We start from the raw sequence: 24,283 nt of genomic DNA, 5'->3' as shown, positions 1-24,283 counted from the left end.
ATGCAATTTATTTGCTTGCTTAACTGCTAGCTGCCAATAAAACCAATACACAACAACCACGTCAAGGACACACAAACGTTTAAAGATGGAGGATATCAGGAGCTCTAAAGTCTGTCAGCCCTGGGGCCGACACAAGGTGAGTGTCTATAAGGAGAGGTCTCGGGAGCTGGTCCAGTGTGGCATCAGTGAAAGGCCCAAAGTCTCCATGTGGCAAGGATGGCAGCAAACCTCATGGCATAGCACCAACATTGGAGCCAGGAGTCGGGGCGGCCGCTGTCAGTCTGTCTCTACCTGCCGCTCACCGGAATGGGGTCCGCTCTGGGTTTTATTGCCTTGGAGGTCTGGTCGTCAATATTCTTATTGAGGGAGTGTCCCTCTGGCAGGCATCAAGCCCGTCCATATGAATGTCCTTGCATGAATGTCTGATTATCACTTGCTACAAAAACATGTTTTTTCCAACTTGTTTAAAGTCTAATTGTGGGCAACATGTTTGCAGTGCCTTGGGGATTCAAGGTCATTAATATCATTTCAATACACAACACTGGTTCAAAGCCGGTTTCAGGGCGCAGGTGTGGCAGTTTGAGATACCGGTGCTATGAGAAAGTAGAGCAAAGTGGTCATGACCAGAAGCTGTTTGCCTTTTGCTTTCCTTCTGCTTTGCTCTGGTTGGGACTTTCTGTAGACTTAGCAATGTGCTGCTTTCCTTCTGCTTTGCCCTGGTTGGGACTTTCTGTAGACTTAGCAATGTGCTGAAATTGGAGTGAGCCAGGGATTTGGAAGTGTGCACAAAGCCTAACTCCTGAGAGGGGCAGGAACAGAATTGTAAGGTTTCCTGGAGAGAGGTTCTTAGATTTGGAATAGCCAGTTATCAAAACACCTTCATAATCCTCGCCCTCTTCCCTCCAAGCCGGTGTGAGCGCATATTAAAGATGAGATTTGAGTTTCTTTTTGAATATCCCTCATTTCAGAGTCCCTGTGTCCATTATCTACATGCTGCAGAGGAGGAAGAAACAAATGCTGAGAAACTAAATGCTGGTGATTCTCTTTTATGCTCTATATGCTATTGATTTTTTTAATGTAATTTTATTGAGATATATTCACACACCATTTAGTCCATCCAAAGTATACAATCAGTGGTTCACAGAATCATCACATATTTGTGTATTCATCACCATGATCATTTTTAGAATATCTGCATTACTCCAGAAAAAGAAATAAAAGAAAAAGATCCCCAAATCCCATACTTCTTAACCCTCCCTCTTATTTGACCACTAATATTACCCTCTACCCAATTTTAAGACTTTCAGTAGAGGTAGGTTAACTAAGATAGTGTAGTATTGCCAGAGATGGAGTATATAGATCAGTGGAACAGGGCAAAATACCCAGAAGTACATCCATGCAAACATGGGCAATTGACTTTTTTTTTTTTTGCTTTGTAGTTCTACAATCATTATCAAAGATCAAGGCTATTGGATTACAGTTCAACAACTTCAGGTATTTCCTTCTAGGTATTCTAATACACTAGAAACTTAAAAAATATCTATACAGTGGGTCAGTAGTCACAGTCATTTATTAAATCCTAATTTCTCAGTTATACCCCCTCCCTCTCATTTGCTCTTTCTCTCAATCTTCAGGGATATCTGGGCAATGACCATTGTAACTTCTTTGTGTTGGAAAGGGGTATTGACTTTATGGGGTAGAAGAGTGAAACTGGCTGATGTTCTTGGAGAGACTGGTACCTCTGGGTTTTGGGGCTTATCTGGCATAGTATCAATCTGGAGGCCTTATGTTTCTGAAAACAATAAACTTACTAAGAAAAACTTTTATAGAGGCTTAGAGCCCAGTGCACTCCTTACAGTTTTCAGGAATGCTGTTGGTTGGGGCTTGGCATACTGGGATAGTTTGCAATATCTGGCTAAAGCTTGCATAAGATTAACTTCCAGAATGACCTCTTGATTCTATTTGAAATCCTTTAGCCACTGAAACTTTATTTTGTTTCATTTCTTTCTCCCTTTTTGTCAAGAAGGCATTCTCAATCCCATGGTGCCAGAGCCAGGTGTACCCTGGGAGTCATGTCCCATGTTGCCAGGGAGACTTACACCTCTGGGAGTCACGTCCCATGTAGGCGGGGAGGTGTGTGTTGAGTCTATTTGCAGAGTTGGTTTAAAGAGAGAGGCCACATCTGGGCAACAAAAGAGGCTCTCTGGGGGTGACTCTTAGGCATGATTACATGCAGGCCTAGATTTGCCATTGCAGAAATAAGATCGAAGGCTTGGCTTATTAAATTGTGTGTCCCTAGTGCCTGAGAGATTATTAGTAATTCCCCAGTGGGAAAGTTTAATAGTTCCACACTTTTCCCCAGTCCCTCAAGGAGATTTTGCAAAATTTTTTTAAAATTTTCTGCCCAAAATACTCTGGAATGTATCCAGGTACAGTATTACATTAACCTGTACAGAATAGCAGGATCTCAGTCCCTATTCTAGGTGCCATCTATTTACGTTGTTTTAAATAAACTGACCAGACCAGGCAGATTAAATTAGATAGTATTCTACAGAAAATTTAAATTTTGTACAAAATAAACATCTCTTCCTTTGGTCTCACACAGAAGTTGAAGTTTTAAAATACAGGTAATGTCATCCTTTACTCTGAGTTATTATTTACCTTAGCCTAACCAGGTCCATTTCTGTCATATGTCTAATTGGAGTTTGATCTCTTGTTCAGCTTCTTTTTACAGTTGCTGTGTGGAGTAATGCTGACTTTCAGAACTGCAGAACTCTAACTCTGAGTCTCAAGTGTCACACAGATGCCCAATGTTCCAGGGAACTACCAGGTTATACACAAAGAGCACAGCATCTCAGAATTTAGAAATAAGAGTCAAAACTCAGGAATAGATGCAACTGCTGTAAGAGCTTACAATCTAGGAACCTTTGTGATAAGCCTTATTTGAACATTCTGTACTCCTTAATCATCAATTGCCCAATATCAGCCCACTTTTTAATCCCCTGATAACCTATGCACTTGAATTCAATTCTCAGAATTTGCTCATTATAGTTAGTTTATATTAGTGAGACCATTCATTATTGTCCTTTTGTTTCTGGCTTATTCCACTCAACATGATGTCCTCAAGGTTCATTCACCTAGTTGCATGCCACATGACTTCATTCCTTCCTGCAGCTGTTCAATATTCCATTGTGTGCATATACTATGATTTGCCCTTCCATTTATCAGAGGATGTGCCCTTAGACCACCTCCATACATTGCAAATCGTGGATTATGCCGCCATAAACCCATTGTGCAAATGCCCATTTCTGTCCCTGCTTTCAGTTCTTCCAAGTCTTTGACTGATAACGGGGTTGCAGGATCATATGGCAACCGTATGCTTAGTCTCCTGTGGAGACACCACACTGCCCTCCAGTGGGGCTGTACCATTTTACTTCCCCAACAACAGTGAATGGTATATCTCTCTCTTCACATCTTCTCCAGGACTTGTATCCTTATAATTATTTTTTAAACAGTTTTATTCACACACCATACAATCCATCCTATGTGTACAGTCAGTAGTTCCTGGTATAATCATATAGTTATGCATTCGTCACCACAATCTATATAAGAACAATTCTGTTTCTTCCACAAAGGAAGAAGACGAGAAAAGGAAAAAAAAGAGAAACAACAACAACAAGAATCTCATCCCTCCCTTAAATCCCCCTCTTATTGACATTTAGCTTTGGTAAATTGCCTTTGTTACAATTAATGAAAAAATGCTACAATGTTACTGTTAATCACAGACCCTAGTTTGCATTAATTAAATTTTTCTATATACCACCTCATTTTTAACACCTTGCAATGGTGACATTCTGTTGTTTGCCTTCAAGTAAAAACTTACTTACATTTGTACATTTAATCACCATCACTGTCCACTCTAGGTTTTGCTATGTTATACAGTCCCAGTTTTTATCCTCTATCTTTCCTTCTGGTATCATACATGCCCCTAGCTTTCTTCTTTCAACCATACTCATATTCAGCTTTTGTTCATTATACTTACAATACTATGCAACTATCGTATCGTATTGTGCTATCCATTTCTAGATTTTGACAGTCAATCCTATTGAACATTCTGTACTCCTTCAGCATCAAGTGCCCAAACTCTACCTCCTTTCTACTCCTAATAACCTGTGTTCTCAACTTGAACTCTCAGAGTTTGCTCATTATAGTTAGTTCATATTAGTGAGACCCATACAGTATCTGTCCTTTTGTTTCTGGCTTATTTTGCTCAACATAATGTCCTCAAGGTTTAGCCATGTTGTTGCATGCTTCATGTCTTTATTCTGTATTTCAGCTGCATAATATTCCATCATATTGTATACCACAGTTTGGTTATCCACTCATCCATTGACAGACATTTGGGCTGTTTCCATCTCTTGGCAATTGTGAATAATATCACTATAAACATTGGTGTGCAAATGTCCATTTGTGTCCCTGCTTTCTGTTGCTCTGGGTATATACCTAGCAGTGGAATTGCTGGATCATATGGCAATTCTATACTTAGCTTCCTGAGGAACCGTCACAGTGCCTTCTAGATTGGTTGCACCATTCTTCATTCCCACCAACAGTGAATAAGTGTGTTTTTTTTCTTCATATCCTCTCCAGCACTTGTAATTCTCTGTTTTTTCATTGTGGCCATTCTAGTAAGTGTGAGATGATCTCTCATTGTGGTTTTGATTTGCATTTCCCTAATAGCCAGTGAAATTGAGCATCTTTTCATGTTTTTGAGCCATTTGTATTTTCTCTTTGGAAAAGTGTCTATCCATGTCCTTTGCCCATTTTTAAATTGGGCAGTTTGTCTTTTTGTTGATGAATTGTAGGATCTCTTTATATATTCTGGATATTAACCCTTATCCTGTATGTAATTTCCAAATATTGTCTCCCATTGTGTAGACTGCCTTTTTACTTTCCTGACAAAGTCCTTTGATGCAGAAAAGTGTTCAGTTTTGAGGAGATCCCATTTATCTATTTCTTCTTTCATTGCTTGCACTTTGGGTATAAGGTCAAGGAATCCACCTCCTATCACAAAATCCTTAAGATATTTCCCTACATTTTCTTCTAAATGTTTTATGGTCTTAGCTCTAATGTTTAGGCCTTTGATCCATTTTGAGCTAATTTTTGTATAAGGCATGAGATAGGAGTCCTCTTTCATTCTTTTGGATATGGATATCCAGTTCTCCAAGCACCATTTATTGAAGAGGCTTCTCTGTCCCAGTTGAGTCAAATTGACTGCCTTATCAAAGATCAACTGCCTGTAGATGAAAGCGCCCATCTCTGAACACTCAATTAGATTCCATTGGTCAGTACATCTATCTTTATGCTAGTGCCATGCTGTTATGACCACTGTAGCTTTGTAATATGCTTTAAATCAGATAGTGTGAGACTTCCCATTTCCTTTTTCTTTCTCATGATATTTTTAGCTATTCAAGGCCCCCCGCCCTTCCAAATAAAATTGAGTATTGGTTTTTCTATTTTCACAAAGTAAGTTGTTGAGATTTTAATTGGTATTGCATTGAATCTATAAACCAGTTTGGGTAGAATTGAGATCTTAACTACATTTAGTCTTCCAATCCATGAACACGGTATGTCCTTGCATTTATTCAGATCTTCCTTGATTTTTTTTTTTTAATGCAATGTTTTGTAGTTTCCTGTGCATAGGTTGGTTTTTTTTTTTTTTTTATGTCTTTGGTTAAATATATTTCTAAATATTTCATTCTATTGGTTGCTATTGTAAATGGAATTTTTTTCTTGATTTCTTCCTCAGATTGCTCATTACTAATGTATTGAAACACGACTGTTTTGCATGTTTATCTTATATCCTGTCACTTTGCTGTACTCATTTATTAGCACTTGTAGCTTTACTGTAGATTTTTGGGATTTTCTACATATAGAATCATGTCATCTGCAGACAGTGAAAGTTTTGCCTATTCTTTTCCAATTTGGATTCCTTTTATTTCTTTTTATTGCCTAATTGCTCTATCTAGAACTTCCAGCACAATGTTGAATAACAGTGGTTGTGGGCATCCTTGTCTTGTTGCTGATCTCACAGGGAAAGCTTTCAGTTTTTCCCCATTGAGTTTGATGTTAGCTGTGGATTTTTCATATATTCCCTTTATCTTGTTGAGGAAGTTTCCTTCTATTCCTATCCTTTGAAGTGTGTTCATCAAGAAAGGATGTTGAATTTTGTCAAATGCCTTTTCTGCATCGATCAAGATGATCATGTGGTTTTTCCTCTTTAATGTATTGATGTGGTGTATTATGTTAATTGATTATCTTATGTTGAACCCCCTTGCATACCTGGAATAAAACCCACTTGGTCATGGTGTGTAATTCTTTTAATGTGCTGCTGGATTTGATTTGCGAGTATTTTGTTGAGGAGTTTTGCATCTATATTCATTAAAGAGATTGGTCTGTAATTTTCCTTTCTTGCACTATTTTTGCCTGGCTTTGGTATTAGGGTGATACTGGCTTCATAGAAGGAGTTGGGTAGCTTTCCCTCCTCTTCAGTTTTTTTGAAGAGTTTGAGCAGGATTTGTACTAATACTTTCTTGAATGCTTGGTAGAATTCTCATGTGATGCCATCTGGTCCTGGACTTTTCTTTTTTGGGAGCTTCTTGATGACTGATTCAAACTCTTTTACTTGGAACTAGTTTGTCGAGGTCTTCTATTTCTTCTCAAGTCAATGTTGGTTGTTCATGCTTTTCTAGGAAGTTGTCCATTTATTTAAGTTGCCTAGTTTGTTGGCATGTAGTTATTCTTTGCTATTGATTTTTACTTGAATACCACCCCCACTCCTGGTGTTACATTTTGGTAACTGGGACTCTGTTCCCACCAATTTGCATGGGATACTTTTCAGTTCTGTAGTAAACTTGGTTTATTGATCCACAGTGGGAAGGTTTATTATCCACAGTGGAACGAACTGTGAATTTGGGTTCAGACTGGAGTTAGTATCTGGTATCTTCAGCTCATTCATGTGATACAGTGTGGTCTGACTTTATGCAATTTTGAATTAAGTATTGATATAAAGCATTAAGTCTCTATGCGATTTGAAATAATAAAGCTCCTCTCCCCCAAATTTATCAAGAATTGCAAGGTTTCAAAGTTCTTTTGGCCTATTGAATTATGCACTGCTTTAGCTGGTGACTAGAAACACCTGATGTCTTCTGTCTTGGCAATAGTCTGAAAATACATATATCTTAGATTATGCAAGGTCTTCAGGAAGGCATCTTGCATGAAAGGAAGCCTTCCTGGCCTAAATAAGTTAACTGTCTGGATGGATGAAATTCACTTGATTTGTCTCATTGTGGATAACCAGGGGACCTGATCCTACTTCCTAGTGTTGAATGAATAAGTGTGAGTTCAAAGTGCCTAGTTTAGTGCCTGGCACAGATCAGGCACTCAGTAACTGTTATTAGATTCAGTAAGTGGATAAGATAGGCAACATATTTTGAATGTCTTACTTTCTGCTAGAAATTCTCACCACAAAGTGTAAACTGGGTAATATGTTTATTTTATAGATAAGGAAATAGAGCAAGGGGAGATGGGATATTTACCCAAGGTCACATAGCTAGGACATGGATATGTATGGATTTTGAACCCATGTGCTGTCTTCCTCCATGTTTTACTTTATTTCTTTGTTGAAGTAATGACTAGGGTAGCCAGAAATTATTTTTAAAAAGAATTTTAAAATTATTATTTTCTCTAAGTCCTCTATTTCTTAAAGGGCCAAAACATTTTAAGTAATAGACACAATTTTTCAAAAGAAATTTAATTCAGCTCTTCCAGGGCCTTCTTTCTCCTCGGATATGAAATAAATATAATGATCTAATAGGTCTTGTAATCAAGGGAGTAAATGTCTTTCAAATCCCAAATTATCTAGAAAGATTATAAGTTAATTTCACAGGCTTGTGTAGGTTTGAGGAAATAAGAACCCTGGGGTGGTATAGAATAGGGTAAATTGACTACACTTTCCCCATGTTGGTCTTAAGAGCTGAATTTATATGCTTTTGCAAACTAAGGAGGCATCAAATGTGTCAGTCATGTAGTAAACAGAGCTTTTGGGAAGAACGTGCTTTCATAAATGCAAGGTATTGTTATTGGCAATGGAGTGATTCATTTTAAAACCACCTAATTTAAGCCAGCCATTGAAGTAAATAAAGTTCATTCAACTTTGAGCTAGAATGGGCACAGGAAAAACCTCAAGTGTGAGAAGCTGAAAAAAATTTAATGCTTTGATTGACTTCTTTCAGAAGGAAGTTTTAGAGGATGCTGACATCTTTGAGTCCTAACAGTGTAAGTCAAGAACTGAGATTAGGATGGAAAATTCTTTTCTTTGTTCTGGGCCAAGGATTTGTATAAATGGGGAATTTAGAAGGACCTGAGGCAATGGCTATGCCTTCAGATTAAAACTAGATTCTCTGGTCCTTCCAATTCCAGAAAGCTCAGCTAACTTTCCCTCAACCAGGCCGGGGTTTTGCGCCTTTCAAGCTCTGTCACTGTCTACACTATCCTCACCTCTGCCCGTGGATACCCAAATGACAATATTTATTTCATGGACAGCTTTCTTAGGAAATATCTCAGAGCTTAGTCAATTTGATTGCCTCTGCATATAGCAAAGAATCAACAGATCGCTCCACCAAGGCAGGATTTGACACATATGGGAGGTGAGATAGAAAGGGTGAGGAAGCTGGCTGAGAGCTGGGAAGAGATGTAGGATGACTCTTCCGACAGCCTGCCCAGCCCGGCTTCCCTGGCCAGCTGATAGTAAGACAGTGCCAGAGGAGAGGGGTCTTCACTCCTTCCCTCTTTCACCTTGGTCAGCTTGGACCTGACTTTCTGACACATTAACACAGAAATAAGCAACTCAGAGCCAGTCCTCTTGCAAATCTAGTCCCTGTCGAACAGTAGATTTTAAACTTCTTTGAGTGCAGGGATGTCTTACTCACCTTTATGTACCCGCCACCCCCGCCTACTATCAAAATGCTTGGCATATGGTAGGCGAGATTTTTGAAAAGTAAAAATATATTTTAATTATGATAAGATGAACATGCTTTAATGTTCTAGAATTTTTGAGTTAGGTGTTTCTGCCAATTCCAAACAAAGATGTAATAAATCTTAAATGGGCCAATATAATCAAATCTTTTCTTTAATTCTTTTTCAAAAAATTTTTATTATGATAACATATATACAACAGAAAATTTCCTATTTAAACCACTGTCAAGTGTACAAATCAATGACATTAATTGTACTAACAATGTACAACCATTACCACCATCCATTTCCAAAACATTTCCTCACCCCAAACAGAATCCCTATACCCATTAAGCAATATCCCTCCGTTCCCCTTTCTCCTCCACCCCCAGTTATGGCAATGAGTAGTCTACTTTCTGTCATTATGAATTTGCATATTCCTGGTATTTTATTTAAATGCGTTCATACAATTTGTCCTTTTGTGCCTGACTTATTTTGTGCGACTCGATGTCTTCAAGGTTCGTCCCATGTTATAACATGTATAAGGACTTCATTCCTGCATGTATATGCCGTATTTTGTTTATCCACTCATCTGTTGTTGGACACTTGGGTTGCTTCCACCTTTTGGCTATTGTGAATAATGCTACTGTGGGCACTGGTGTACTGATATCTGTTCAAGTCCCTGCTTTCAGTTCTTTGGGGTATGTGCCTAGAAGTAGAATTGCCAAGTCATATGGTAATTCTATGTTTAACTTTCTGAGGAAACACAATAGAGTTTTCCTTCGTGGCTACACCATTTTGCATTCCCATCAATGTTGTGTAAGGAATCCTATTTCTTCACATCCTTGCCAGCACTTATTTTCTGTTTTTTTGAACAATAGGCATTCTAATGGGTGTAAAGTGATATTGTGGTTTTTGATTTACATTTCCCTGAGGATTAATGATGCTGAGCATCTTTTCAGGTGATTGTTTGCCCATTTGTATATCTTCTTTGGAAAATGTCTATTTGAGTCCTTTGTCCATTTTTAAATTGGGTTGTTTATTTTTTTGCTGTTGAGTTGTAGTTCTTTGGATATTCTAGATATTAAACTCTTATCAGATATATGTTTTGCAACTATTTTCTCCCATTCTGTAGATTGTCTTTTCACTTTCTTGATAATGTTCTTTGCACAAAAGGACATTTAATTTTGATGAAGTACAATTTATCTATTTTTCCTTTTGTTGCTCATGCTTTTGATGTCATATCTAAGAATCCATTACCAAATCCAAGATCATGAAAATGTTTCCCTATGAGGAAAGAACTTTATGGTTTTAGCTCTTATATCTAAGTATTTGATCCCTTTTGAGTTAATTTTTGTGTATGCTGTGAGATGGTGGTTCATCTTCATATTTTACGTGTGGACAGCGGGTTTCCCCAACACCGTTTGTTGAACAGACTGTTTTTATCCCATTTAATGTGCTTGGTGCCCTTGTTAAAAATCAGTTGGCCATAAATATGTAGGTTTATTTCTGGACTCTCAGTTCTATTCTGTTGGTCTATATGTCTACCCTTGTGCCAGTACCATACTGTTTTGTTTAGTGTAGATTTGTAGGAAGTTTTGAAATTGGGGATTGTGAGTTCTCCAACTTTGTTCTTCTTTTTCAAAATTGTTTTGGTTTTTTGGGGCCCTATGAAATTTCATATGAATTTGAGGTTTGCCTTTTCCATTTCTGCAAAACATGCTGCTGGTATTTTGATAGGGATTCTGTTGAATATGTGGATTGGTTTGGGTAGTATTGACATCTTAATAATATTAAGTCTTCCAATCCATGAACACCTGATGTCTTGACATTATTTAAGTCTTCTTAAATTTCTTTGAGCAGTGTTTTCTTGTTTTCAATATAGACTTCTTTCACCTTTTTGGTTAGATTTTTTCCTATATACTTTATTCTTTTAGTTGCTATTGTAAATGGAGTTTTTTTTACTCAACTTCCATTTAGTATCATTCACTACTGGCTTGTAGAAACACAACTGACTTTTGCATGTTAATGTACTCTGCCACTTTGTTGAAATTTTTTATTAGCTCTAATAATTTTCTTGTGATTCTTTGAGATTTTCTCTATATAGGAACATGTCATTTCTGAATAGAGATAGTTATACTTCTTCCTTTCCAATTTGGATGTCTTTTGTTTATTTTTGCTGCCTAATTCACCTGAGTAGGACTTCCAGTGCAATGTTGAATAGTAGTAGCGAAAGTTGGCATGCTTGTATTGTTCCAGATCTTAAGGGGAAAGGTTTCAGTCTTTCACCACTGAGTATAATTTTAATTGTGGGTTTTTCATAAATGCCTTTTATCATGTTGAGGAAGTTCTCTTCTATTCCTCTTTTCCTGGTTGTTTTTATTATGAAAGGGTGTTGGATTTTGTCAAATGCATCAAATTGAGATGCATCAATTGAGATGATCATGTGGTTTTATTCCTTCATTACATTAATGTGGTGGATTACATTGATTGGTTTTCTTATGTTGAATAATGCTTACATTCTTTGGATTGATCCTACTTTGTCATGGTGAATAATCCTTTTAACAAGCTGTTGGATTTAGTTTGTCAGTATTTTGTTGAGGATATTTGCATCAGTATTCATAAAGGAAATTGGTCTGTGATTTTGGTCTCCTGTGCTGTCTTTATGTGGCTTTGGTGTCAGAGTAATTCTGGCCTCATAGTATGAGTTAGGTAGTATTCCTGCCTCTTAAATTTTTTGGAAGCATTTAAGAAGGATCAATGTTAGTTATTCTTTGAATGTTTGAAAGAATTCACCAGTAAAGTCATCTGGTTCAGGAATTTCCTTTGTTAGGACGTTTTAGATTACAGATTCAATCTCTTGTAGGTTTGTTGAGACATTCTGTTTCTCCTTGAGTCAGTTTGAGATATTTGTGTGTTTTAAGAAATGTGTCCATCTCATATAGATTGCCTAATTTGTTGACATACAGCTGTTCATAGTAGTCACTTATAATCCATTCTACTTCTGTGAGGTCAGTAGCAATGCCTCCACTTTCATTTCTGATTTTAATTGTTTGCACCGTCTGTCTCTTTTTTTAAAATCTCTTGATCTAGCTAAAGGTTTGTTGATTTTATTGATATTTTCAAGGAACAAAATTCTGGTTTTGCTGATTCTCTCAATTGTTTTTCTATAATCCATTTCATTATCTTCACTCTAATCCTTATTGTTTCCTTCCATATGCTAACTTTAGGTTTTATTTGCTCTTCTTTTTTAGTTAAGATATGAAGTTAGGTAATTAATTTGAGATTGTTCTCTTTTTTAGCATTTTTGTACTGTGAAATCTAACATATATACAGAAAAGTGTTAACTTTCAAAGTATGATTTAACAAGTAGTTAGCAAATTTCAAAGAATGTTATGGGTGGCAGTTCCACCATTTCAGTTATTTCCTTATTGTGAAATATAACACATATAAAGAAATGTCATAACTTTCAACGTACGATTTAACAAGTAGTTATATAGTAAATTTCAAAGAATTTTATGGATTATAGCTCCACAGTTTCAGTTATTAACTTATTGTGAAATATAACATCTATACAGAAAGATGTTAACTTTCAAAGTACAATTTAACAAGTAGCTATAGTTATAGCCTATCTTGTCTGTTGTTAATCACTTTCTTGATATTCAGGGATATTTAGACAGTGATGACCCTAACCTGTTCAAAAGGGGTGTTGACATTATGGGAAAGGGGGCTGCATCCAGTTGATGTTCTTGAAGAGGCTATTGCCTCTGGGTTTTGGGACTTATCTAGTATAGGAACACTGGAAGTTTTAAGTTTCTGAAAAAATAAACTTAGTGAGTGAAACTTTTTATAGAGTCTCAGAAAGGGACCTAGGGATTGGCATACTGTGACCATTTGGAATATTTAGCTGGAGCTTGCATAAGAGTAACCTCCAAGATAGCTTCTTCACTCTATTTGAATTCTCTTAGCCACTGAAACCTTATTTTGTTTTCTTTGCCCCCTTTTGATCAAGAAGGCATTCTCAATCCATCGATGCCAGGGCCAGGCTCATTCCTAGGAGTCATATCCCATATCTCCAGGGAGACTCACTCCCTTGGGAGTCATGTCCCATGTAGGGGGGAGAGTAATAAATTTCTTTGCAGAGTTGTGCTTAGAGAGAGAAAGGTCACATCTGAGCAACAAAAGAGGATCTCTGGAGGTGCCTCTTAGGCATAATTAGAGGTAGCCTTAGCCTCCCTTTTATAGCCGTAAGTTTCACAAGAGCAAGTCTCAGTATTGAGGGTTTGACTTATTAAGTAGGGGGTTCCTAATTTCACAGAACATGTATACTGTCCAAGATAAACAGTGTTTCACATGGTCTTAAATTAGTTGTACAATCATCATCACTCTCAATTTTAGACAATTATCATAATACAAAACACCCCCAATGCCCTTATCAGCCCCTAATTATTTATCCCTAGTGTTAGTGTGGTACTAGTAAGGTATTTCCATTACATATAGTCTATAATATGCAATAGGTAGTTTTTCCCATATCTCATTCTATTGTTAACTCTTTGTACCAGTGTCATACCTTAGAAGTAGATCATGTAAGCACTTATTTATATTTGTAGTACTAATCTGTGGGATACATACTTTTAAACAGCCCCTTTCAATCATGTTCGCCTTCAGTGTGGCACTGATACTTACAGTTCCATTAACAAACTATCATCACCCCTGTCCATTCTCATACCTTTACGTTTACCCTCATTAACATGTCTGTACATGTTAGATAATCATTCCCCCTTCACTAGCTTCTGTCTATCTGTAGGTCCTCTATATACTACATTATAAGACACTGATTTTACACTGTTCAGGGAGTTCATATTAGTGATAACATACAACATCTCTCCTTTTGTGTCTTACTTATTTCACTCAGCATTGTCTTCAAGGTTCATCCATGTTGTCGCAAGTTTCAGGACCTTGTTCCTTCTTACTGCTGCATAGTATTCCATTGTATATATATACTGCATTTTGTTTATCCACTAGTCTGTTGAAGGACACTTGGATTGTTTCCATCTCTTGGCGATTGTGAAAAATGCTGCTATGAACATCAGTGTGCAAATGTCTGTTCATGTCAGTGCTTTCAGATCCTCTGAGTATTTACTGAGAAGTAAAATTGCCAGATTGTAGGGTAATTCAATATCTTGTTTTGTGAGGAACCGCCAGACTGTCTTTCACAGTGACTGTACCATAATACATTCCTGCCAGCAATGAATAGAGTTCCAGTTTCTCCAAATCCTCTTCAGCATTTGTAGTTTCCTGTTTGTTTAATGGCAGCCATTCTTATTGGTGTGAGGTGATATCTCATTGTGATTTTGATTTGCATTTCTCTGATAGCTGGTGAAAATGAACAGTTTTTCATGGCTTTTTTTTTTTTTTGCCATTTGTATTTCCTCTTCAGAAAAAATGTCTTTTCATATCTTTTGCCCACTTTATAATTGGGCTGTTTGTACTATTGTCGTTGAGTTGTAGACTTTCTTTATATATGCTGGGTATCAGTCTCTTTCAGATAGGTGGTTTTCAAATATTTTATGCCAATGAGTTAGCTGCCTCTTCACCTTTTTGATAAGACCAATATGCAAAAGTCCTTTTGATTTTGAGGAGTTCCCATTTATCTATTTTTTTCTTTCATTGATTTTATGTTGGGTGTAAGGTCTAAGAAACTACCTTCTAGTACTAGGTCTTGAAGATGTTTCCCTATATTATCTTCTTGGAGTTTTATGGTACTGTCTTTTACATTGAGGCCTTTGATCCACTTTGAGTTAATTTTTGTACAGGATGTGAGGCAGGGGACTTCTTTCATTCTTTGGGCTATGGATATCCAGTTTTTCCAGCACCATTTGTTGAAGAGCCTGTTCTGTACCAGTTCAGTGGATTTGTGGGCCTTATCAAAAATTGGTTGACCATAGATCTTCGGTCTATTTCCAAACTTTTGATTTGATTCCATTGATCAATGTCTACCTCTGCGCCAGTACCAGGCTGTTTTGACCACTGGGGCTTTATAGTAGGCTTCAAAGCCAGAAGTATAACTCCTTCCACTTTGTTCTTCTTTTTTTAGAATACTTTTGGCAACTTGAAGCCCCTTTATCTTCCAAATAAATTTGATAACTAGCTTTTCCAAGTCCTCAGAGTAGGTTATTGGAATATTGATTGGAATTCCATTGAATCTGTAGATCAGTTTAAGTAGAATTGACATCTTGATGACATTTAGCTTTCCTATCCAAGAACACAGAATATCTTTCCACCTAATTAGGTCCTCTTTGATTTCTTCTAGTAAAATTTTGTAATTTTCTGTGTAGAGGTCTTTTTACATCCTTGGTTTATTCCTAGGTACTTGATTTTTTCAGTTGCTATTGTGAATGGAATATTTTTTTCTTGCTTGCCTCTTCAGTTAGGTCATTACTAGTGTCTAGGAACATTACTGACTTTTGCTTGTTGGTCTTGTATCCTCCACTCTGCTCAATTTATTAGATCAAGTAGCTCTGTTATCAATTTCTCAGGATTTTCCAAATATAAGATCATATCATTTGCAAATAATGAAGTTTTACCTTTTCCTTTCCAATTTGGATGCCTTTTATTTCTTTGTCTTGCTGAATTACTCTGACTAGTACTTTTAGCACAATGTTGAATAATAATGGTGACAGTGGGATCCTTGTCTCATTCCTGATCTTAGGGGGAAGGCTTTCAGTCTCTCACCATCGAGTACTGTGCTGGCTGTGGGTTTTTCATATCTGCCCTTTATCATATTGAGGAAGTTTCCTTTAATTCCTACCTTTCAAAGTGTTTTGTTGAATTCTGTCAAATGCTTTTTTCAGCATCTATTGAGATGATCGTTTGATTTTTCCCTTTCAATTTGTTAATGTGTTGTATTACATTGATTTTCATATGTTGAACCATCTTTGCATGCGTGGAATGGACCCCACTTAGTCGTGTATGATTCTTTTAATGTGCCTTTGGATTCAATTTGGTATTAAGGTGACGTATCTTCATAAAATGAGTTAGGTAATGTTCCTTTTTCTTCAAGTTTTTTTAAAGAGTTTGAGCAGGAATGGTGTCAGTTCTTTTTGTAAAGTTTGGTAAAATTCCCCTGTGAAGCCATCTGGCCCTTGACTTTTATTTGTAGGAAGATTTTTGATGACTAGTTGGATCTCTTTACTTGTGATTGGTTTGTTGAGGTCTTCTTTTTCTTTTTGGTCAGTCTAGGTTGTTCACGTGTTTCTAGGAAAATTCCCATTTCCTCTAAGTTGTCTAGTTTGTTGGCATACAGATGTTCATAGTATCCTTTTATGATTTTTAAAATTTCTTTTGGATCCATAATAATGACCCCATTCTCACTTCAGATTTTGTTTATTTGGGTCTTTTCTCTTTTTGACTTTGTCAGTCTAGCTAAGGGTTTGTCAATATTACTGATCTCAAAGAAACTACCTTTGGTTTTATTTATTCTCTCTATTGTTTTTCTGTTTTCCAATAATTTATTTCTGCTTTTATCTATGTTATTTATTTTCTTTTACTTGCTTTAGTGTTTGTTTGCTGATCATTCTGTAGCCTCTTCAGTTGTTCAGTTAGGTCTTTGGTTTTAGTTCCTTCTTCCTTTTTAACGTATGCATTTAGAGCTAAAAATTTTCCTGTCAGCACTGCTTTGCCACATCCCATAGGTTTTGATATGCGTTGTTCTCATTTTCATTCATCTCCAGATATTTACCAATATATCTTGCAATTTCTTCTTTACCCCACTGATTGTTTAGGAGTGTGCTGTTTAACCTCCATATATTTGTGAAAGTTCTGGTTCTTTGGTGGTTATTTATTTCTAGTTGCATTCCATTATGGTCAGAAAATACGCTTTAAATAATTTCAGTCTTTTGAATTTATTAAGTCTTGTTTTGTGCCCCAGTATATGATCTATCCTGGAGAATGTTCCATTAGCACTAGAGAAGAATGTATATCCTGGTAATTTGGGATGTAATGATCTATATATGTCTGTTAACTCTAATTCATTTATCACATTGTTTAGGTTCTCAGTTTTCTTATTGGTCCCCTACTGGTTGTTCAATCTATAGAAGAGAGTGGTGTATTGAAGTCTCCCACTATTATTGTAGAAATGTCTGTTGCTCCATTCAGTTTTGCCAATGTTTGTCTCATGTACTTTGGAGCTCCTTGATTGAGTGCATAAACATTATGAGTGTTATTTCTTCTTGGTGAATTGTCCCTTTTATTAATAGATAATGTACTTCTTTGTCTTTTATGACATCTTTGCATTTAAAGTCTATTTTATCTGATATTAGTCTAGCTACCTCTACTTTCTTTTGGTTGCAGCTTGTGTGAAATATTTTTTTCCATCCTTTCAGTTTTAATCTCTTGTCTAAGTTGAGCCTCTTGTAAACAGCATATTGATGGATCATACTTTTTAATCCATTCTGCCAGTCTCTATCTTTTAATTGGAGAGTTTAATCCATTCACATTCAAAATGATTACTGTGAAGTCAGTTCTTGAACCAGCCATCTTGTCCTTTGGTTTTTAGTTGTTGGGTCTAGTTTCCCCCCTTCTCATTTTTTCCTTTAATTTACCTTTACTAATACTCTTCAGTTTTGTGCCCTTCTCCAGAGATCTGTCTCATTTCTTCTTTTCTCAGCTGGTAGAACTCCCTTTAGTATTTCTTGCAGGGCTGGTCTCTTGTTAACAATATTCTCTCAGCATTGTTTGTCTGTGAAAATGTTAAACTCTCCCTCTATTTTGAAGGAGTTTTTCTGGGTAAAGAATCCTTGGCTGGCAGTTTTTCCCTCTCAGAATCTTAAATATGTCATACCATGGCCGCTTTATCTCCATGGTGGCTGCTGAGTAGTCACTACTTAGTCTTACATTGTTTCCCTTGTATTTGGTGAATCCCTTCTCCCTTGCTGCTTTCAGGACTTCCTCCTTCTCTTCAGCATTTGACAGTCTGATTAGTATATGTCTTGGAGTGAGTCCATTTGGATTTATTCTACTTGGAGATTATTGGACTTCCTTGATTTGCATATTTATGTCATTTTTAAGGATTGGAAAGTTTTCCCCACTGATGTCCTCAGATACTCTTCCTAGCTCTTTACTCTTCTCTTCCCATTCTGGGACATCAATGATTCTTACATTTGTTCACTTCTTGTTGTCCATCCTTTCCCTGGCATCCCTTTCAAAGTTTTCAGTTTTCACCAATTGTTCTTCTTTGCTTTCACATTCAGTTGCCTTGTCCTCTGGTTCACTTATTCATTCTTCTGCCTCTTCACATCTGCTGTTGTGTGTCTCTAGGGTATTTTTAATTTTATCTACAGTACCTTTTATTTCCATGAGATCTGCTATTGTTTTATTTCCTTTTTCATATTCTTCTTCATGCTCTTCTAGAGTTTTCTTGATGTCATTTATGTCTTTAGCCTACCCATTGAAGTTGTTTTCAAGATTTGTATGTACTTCTTTGATTAATTCCTCCAGCTTCTGTTTTTCCTCCAGCTTCTTACTTTGGTCATTTGACTTGTCCTTGTCTACTTGGGTCTTCATATGCTTTGTGATTTTCTGTTGGCTTCATGGCAGTTACTTATCTTGATAAGGTTATTTTGGGAGATGCGGGATTATCTGGACATTTATTTAAAATTTGGCAGAACCACAGCTTGTTGGATTGCACGTTTTGTGTCTTCCCAGGAGATGGAATTCTTGAGCCTCCTCTTATCCTCAAGCCAGCATTTCCCCACTGGGCCTACCCACTGAGCGGGTCTCCAGTCAGTACACTTGTTGTCCATATGCAGCCCTGGTGGTGGGGACAGGCCCTGTGCAGTTCAGCGGGGAGTCTGCTTTATGGCACCATGGGTCTGGTGATTCCTGGACCTCTAAGTGGATCACTCTCAGGCTGTGGGGCTGCGCATCTCACCCTGCAGCTCAGATGCACCCCAGTCCCTGTCCAACGTGTGCCTGCAAGCCTCTGGGAAGGAGGAGGGGCTCTTGGTGCTTCCATGTGGCACCCTCGTCTTTCCCCACCTTCTGCCCATGTACACTGCGGACTTCTGTGGAGGCAGAGTAAATGCAGTCTAGACAGGTCCGCTGAATTCCCAGTTCCCTCATGGGAGCTCCCAACCACAGTGCTGTGAGGGGTTATCTCCCCAGTGAATTACTGGGATGGATGCGGGGAGTGGTGAGCCACTCCCTCCTCCTCTTGGCGGCTGGCTCCAGCCACCAGACGCTGGTGGCAATCCTGGTTGAATAAACTCACTGCATCCTTTCAGACATAATTTCTCCACTTTACACCCAAGTCCCCACTATGTATTGTGGAGATCCCTCTCTGACTGCTTGTACCCTGGAACCACTGTCCTGGGGGCTCTCTGCCCTTTCTCTAGTTTTCTTCATGGAGAAGTTTGCTCTGCCTCACCTATTCTGACATCTTCTTGGAAGTCCCCTTTCTTCTTTTTTAATGTATATAAATAGAGCTCTAAATTTCCCTCTGAGCCCTACTTTTGCTGCATCCTGTAAGTTTTGCTATATTGTGGTTTTGGTTTTTTTCTTTACTTATCCAATGCTCTAATTTTTGTGGTAGGGGCATGGAGAGAAAAGGTTAATTCTTGATCACCCATGAGTACATTATCTTCTATAAGAACTTTCTTTGGCTGCCCTTTTTATCCTTGACAGGCTGTTAACTTTGTTAGGTAGTAGAGTCAACTGGAACAGATATTTTGCCTAGTGGGTGAGCCCTGGTCTCTTGAGTGTCTGACTAAATCCCTATTATGGAGGTAGACACACATGATGGGTATTACCACCCTTTTTTTTGTAAAGGAAATTGATATCCTTTTTTGAATAAATGACAATTAGTAGCATAATACCTTTAAAGGTGCCACTGTTTTCTTAATTGAATGGAGTGTATACCTTTTCCTCCTGTCTTCCTTCTTTAAGGGAAAGCATGAAATTATTTTTAAAATCTGCGATAACTAAGGATTGAGTTTTACTCCCCTATTTCTTATGATATTCTTGCATCTTCAGCTGCCTTTTCTAGGTATATCCCCCGGACCAGACTTCTTTTGTGTCACTCATAGTAGAGTGCTCCACTGAGCATGCTTCCGAGTTCCTTGATGCTAACACATACATCTTGTCGCACTTTCACATTTCTGAAATTTGAGTTTGTCATAAAATTAATGGGTGTACTTAATGTGGTATAATTTTTTCCTATAATGCTCTATCTAAACAAATTAATTATGGCTCTTAGAATTGATGGCATTTTAGAATAGGGGAGAGGTAATGGTGTTTTAGTTATCTGTTGCTGTGTAAACAAGTTACCCCAAGATTTAAAATAACAATAATCATTGATTAACTTCTCATGGTTTCGGTGAGTCAGGAATTCACCTAGGGCACAGTAGGGAGGTCTTGTCTCTGCTCCTTGATGTCTGTGGCCTCAGCTGGAAAAATTGAAGCCTTGGAGTTAGAATCAAATGAAGGCTTACTGATTCCCATGTGGGCTTAGCTGGGGCTGTTGGCCCACACACGGCCTTTTCATGGAGAGATAATGGAGTGGAAGGAACTAACTGAAAATCTCTACTCCGTTTCTTGTGAGTAAAAGATTTTCCAAGTTCATAAGGAAGAAAACATTCATCATTCTCAGAGAGAGGGTGTAGATGGGTTTCTGATCCCAAGGGGTTTTGAAGATCTGGAATTTGGAGCATGATCTTCTTTTTGGCATTGGCATGGGCTGCACCTATCACATGCCTGTATTTCACATCAAAGCCTGCTCTATTGATCGATATCCAGGATAATTGTACTCAACTCCTTACTTGATCTTTACCACCACCCCCATACAGGCTTGAAGTTTGAAATTCTTAGTGAGCAAAGAAGCATAGCTGACAGTGCTGCTTTCTTCTCCATACAGATAACAGACTCAATTGTCAGTTGTCCCCAAATACTTCTAATCCACCCATTTCAGAGAAATGTTCTGTTCTTGGAATGCTCTGAGACATTTGAGCTAAGCAGATTAAGGAAGCATTTTCTCTGAGCTGCTCTCGTTCACCTCAAAAATAAATCTTTAGATTCAAGGGAGTCAAGTAGTGTGTGGCTTATTTGTTCTTGGTCCTCTCTTTTTCCCCCTTTCACTTCCTTGAGGGTTCAAAGAATTAGATAAAATACTGCCTTTGGAAAAAAACAAAAAACTACTAAAAGGGTAAAATTTTTAAAAAATGGTCATTGGTTGTTTAAACTTCTTAGAGATTACAAGTGCCATTCTGAAGGCCTAAAAGTATTGAGATTTTGAAATATGATATTTAAAGTATCGTTATTAGTATAGAAACCTGAAGCAAGCATTCTACCATTAAATAGGTTTTCTTTTGCTGAACTCATTTAAATCTCCAGCAATTCCCTTAGCATTAGTTTCAGAAAAATATTCTGGGATATTCTGAAGGAAATTTTTATAAAAAGGATATTATCATTATCAGTAGTTATCAATATCATTATCATTAGTTATCAGTAATCATTATCAATAGTTAACATCCGCTGCATGCCTCCAGGTGGCAGGCACTGAGACAGACACTAATGACATATTGCTTAACAACTTTGTGGTTGGTGATACTATCCCCATTTTACAGACAAGGAAACTGACACCCAGATAATTTATGTAACTTGTCACATACCTCATGAGAAGCAGAGCTGTCTCACTCTTTGGGAAACCACTGTTTGGGAAGAACTTAATCAATATTGGTTACCTGCAGAAACTTTCAAAAGAAACTAAGTCTAGAGAACCAGTGCATACTAGTGAGAAATTTTCATATGAATTGCCTTCTTACCTAAAACTGGAGATTGGGAAAAATTGAATTAAAGAAAACTTCTTGGTAGGCATAATTATTTTTTCCTTTCTTTCAGCTCTGCTCCCAATCTCCATTTCCCCCTTCCTCTTTAATCTGAAAGGCATTCATATGATTTAGTTTTGGAAGCTTGGAATTACTATTTTGCAAATAGCTCCACCAGTTTATTCTAATGTTTGTGGAAAAACTTCTGAAAACCTGACACATTGGCACCTTTTACTGACTTCAACCCACACCCCTAATAGAGGGACTGGGTCTATGCTTACACTACAATATATTGTACAGTCACCCAAATTCACTGCATGACTTGGATGCATTGACTATCCAATGGTAGCCATCTGGATTTACTGAATTTCTGAGTGAAATAAGTGATTTTGGTTTTAGTATCTCATTTTTCAGGTAAAGAGGGGTCATTTTTTCCCAAGAAAAATTGTCAGAGGTTTGGAATGGCTTAAAGACTGTTGTTTAACTGCTGGACATATATAAAGCTTTCCTTTTTAGTGGGTGTGTCCTTGTATTGTATCCAGATTGTGTTTTAGCTTGGGTGGTGTTCTGGTTTGCTAATGCTGCTGGAATGCAAAACACCAGAAATGTATCGGCTTTTATAAAGGGGGTTTATTTGGTTATAAAGTTACAGTCTTACAGCCATAAAGTGTTCAATAATTGAGTACCTTCATTGGAGGATGGTCAATGGCATCCAGAAAACCTCTGTTAGCTGGGAAGGCACGTGGCTAGTGTCTGCTCCAAAGTTCTGGTTTCAAAATGGCTTTCTCCCAGGACATTGCTCTCTAGGCTGCAGTTCCTCAAAAATATCACTCTTAGTTGCTTTTGGGGTATTTGTCTTCTCTTAGCTTCTCTGGAGCAAGAGTCTGCTTTCAATGGCTGTCTTCAAAGTGTCTCTCATCTACAGCTCCTCTCTCAGCTCCTGTGAATTTTTCCAAGTTTCTCTCTTGGCTGTAGCAAGCCTGCTCCTTCTGTCTGAGCTTATATAGTGCTCCAGTAAACTAATCAAGGCCCATGCTGAATGGGTGGGGCCAGACCTCCGTGGAAATTATCCAGAGTTATCACCCACAGTTGGGTGGGGCGCATTTCCATGGAAACAACCTAATCCAAATGTTCCAACTTAATCCCCACTAATATATCTGTCCCCACAAGATTGCATCAAAGAACGTGACTTTTTCTGGGGGACATAATATATACAAAGCAGTACAGGTGGTTTTACAATATCCTCCAGTAAGTTCAGCCTTCTGGTGTTTTTCTAAATTAATGAGTGGATAGCATCATGGGATTGCCCATGTACTGGTTTCTTTGAATGCAGTGTAGCCAGTAGTAATTATGTGTGTTGGCAGGGGTTATGCATGAGAGAGAGAAGAGAGAGATATCAGTATGTTTGGGATTTGGGGTTCATTAAAATGGTCTGTTCTTAGTTTTTAGACTAACTTAAATGTATGTCATTGCAGAAAATTTAGAAAATACAGATGCTCCCCCCCCCCCAAAAAAAACACAACAGTATAACATGTAAGAATGAGTCACTGTTAAGATTTTGGTTTCTATCATCCCAATTTGTGTGTGTGTATGTATGTGTGTGTGTGTGTGTGTGCACATACATTCATACATGTTTGTTTGCAAAAAATGGGCTCATGCTATAGATATTTTTCTAGAAATTACACTTTCAGATATATGTCATCATTAAATGCCCTTCTACAATGTAATTTTCAATAGCTATGAAATTTTCTTTGAATGGGTATATCAGATCTTTAAGACATTTGTTTTTTTTTTTTTTTTTTTTTTCTGGGGTAACTTCTGTTCTCTAATCTTTTAGGAATTGACTGATAGAAACAGGCTTTTTACAGTTTGGATCACTAACTGACTCCCTCTCCCCCACTAAAATCAGGAGAATGTGTTATATCTTGCTGCTCCTCTGCTCTGCGACCGACCCCCAGCTGAAGAATCCCATGGAACTGACTGCTGCTGACAGCTCATCTACTTTTGCCGTTGCTTCTTGCAGGAGACAGAGCATGTGGTGCCCGGCCAGTCGGAGTGCCAGGGGAGAGCAGCAACGCCAGCTCATGAGAGTCCACAAAACAACACCTTCAGGTGCCAAGAGACAGTGTGCCTTCCACCAAGGTGGGCCCTTTGTTGTCAGAAGTTGTGCTGTGCCTGGGGTGCATTTCACAGAAATGGTAGTGCGAGCACCTGCCCCCTCCACATAAGAGCCAAGGCTTCCTGAGAGTCAAAGAAGCTGCTTGAAAGGGCCCAGGAGGAGAATCATGGGGTCTGGGTGTAAGAAAAATTTAAAAAACCTCCTTTCTTTGTCTCCAGTTTGAAGATAATCAGCCTAAAGCTCAGAGAGCAGTGACGGGCGGGGCTGTCTGTTCCTTTGGCCCTGTCTCATTCTCGGCTGGAGGTGGTTGGGCTTCCCTCCGTGATACGGA

At 37.9% G+C, this 24,283-nt stretch overlaps 1 protein-coding gene across 1 annotated transcript in view; it reads left to right on the top strand.

The window, feature by feature from the left end:
• Positions 1-24,283, top strand: part of FAM13C (family with sequence similarity 13 member C) — a 135,333-nt gene that overhangs the window by 32,178 nt on the left and 78,872 nt on the right. The window contains 1 exon segment of the mRNA XM_037803805.1: positions 23,857-23,975. Coding sequence (XP_037659733.1) covers positions 23,857-23,975 — 119 coding nt within the window.

This window comes from Choloepus didactylus, chromosome 15 (assembly GCF_015220235.1).
Source record: "Choloepus didactylus isolate mChoDid1 chromosome 15, mChoDid1.pri, whole genome shotgun sequence".
In the NCBI taxonomy this organism is placed as follows: domain Eukaryota; kingdom Metazoa; phylum Chordata; class Mammalia; order Pilosa; family Megalonychidae; genus Choloepus; species Choloepus didactylus.
The sequence above is the reverse complement of the archived record's forward strand: the minus strand, read 5'-3'. Positions and strand labels throughout refer to the sequence as shown.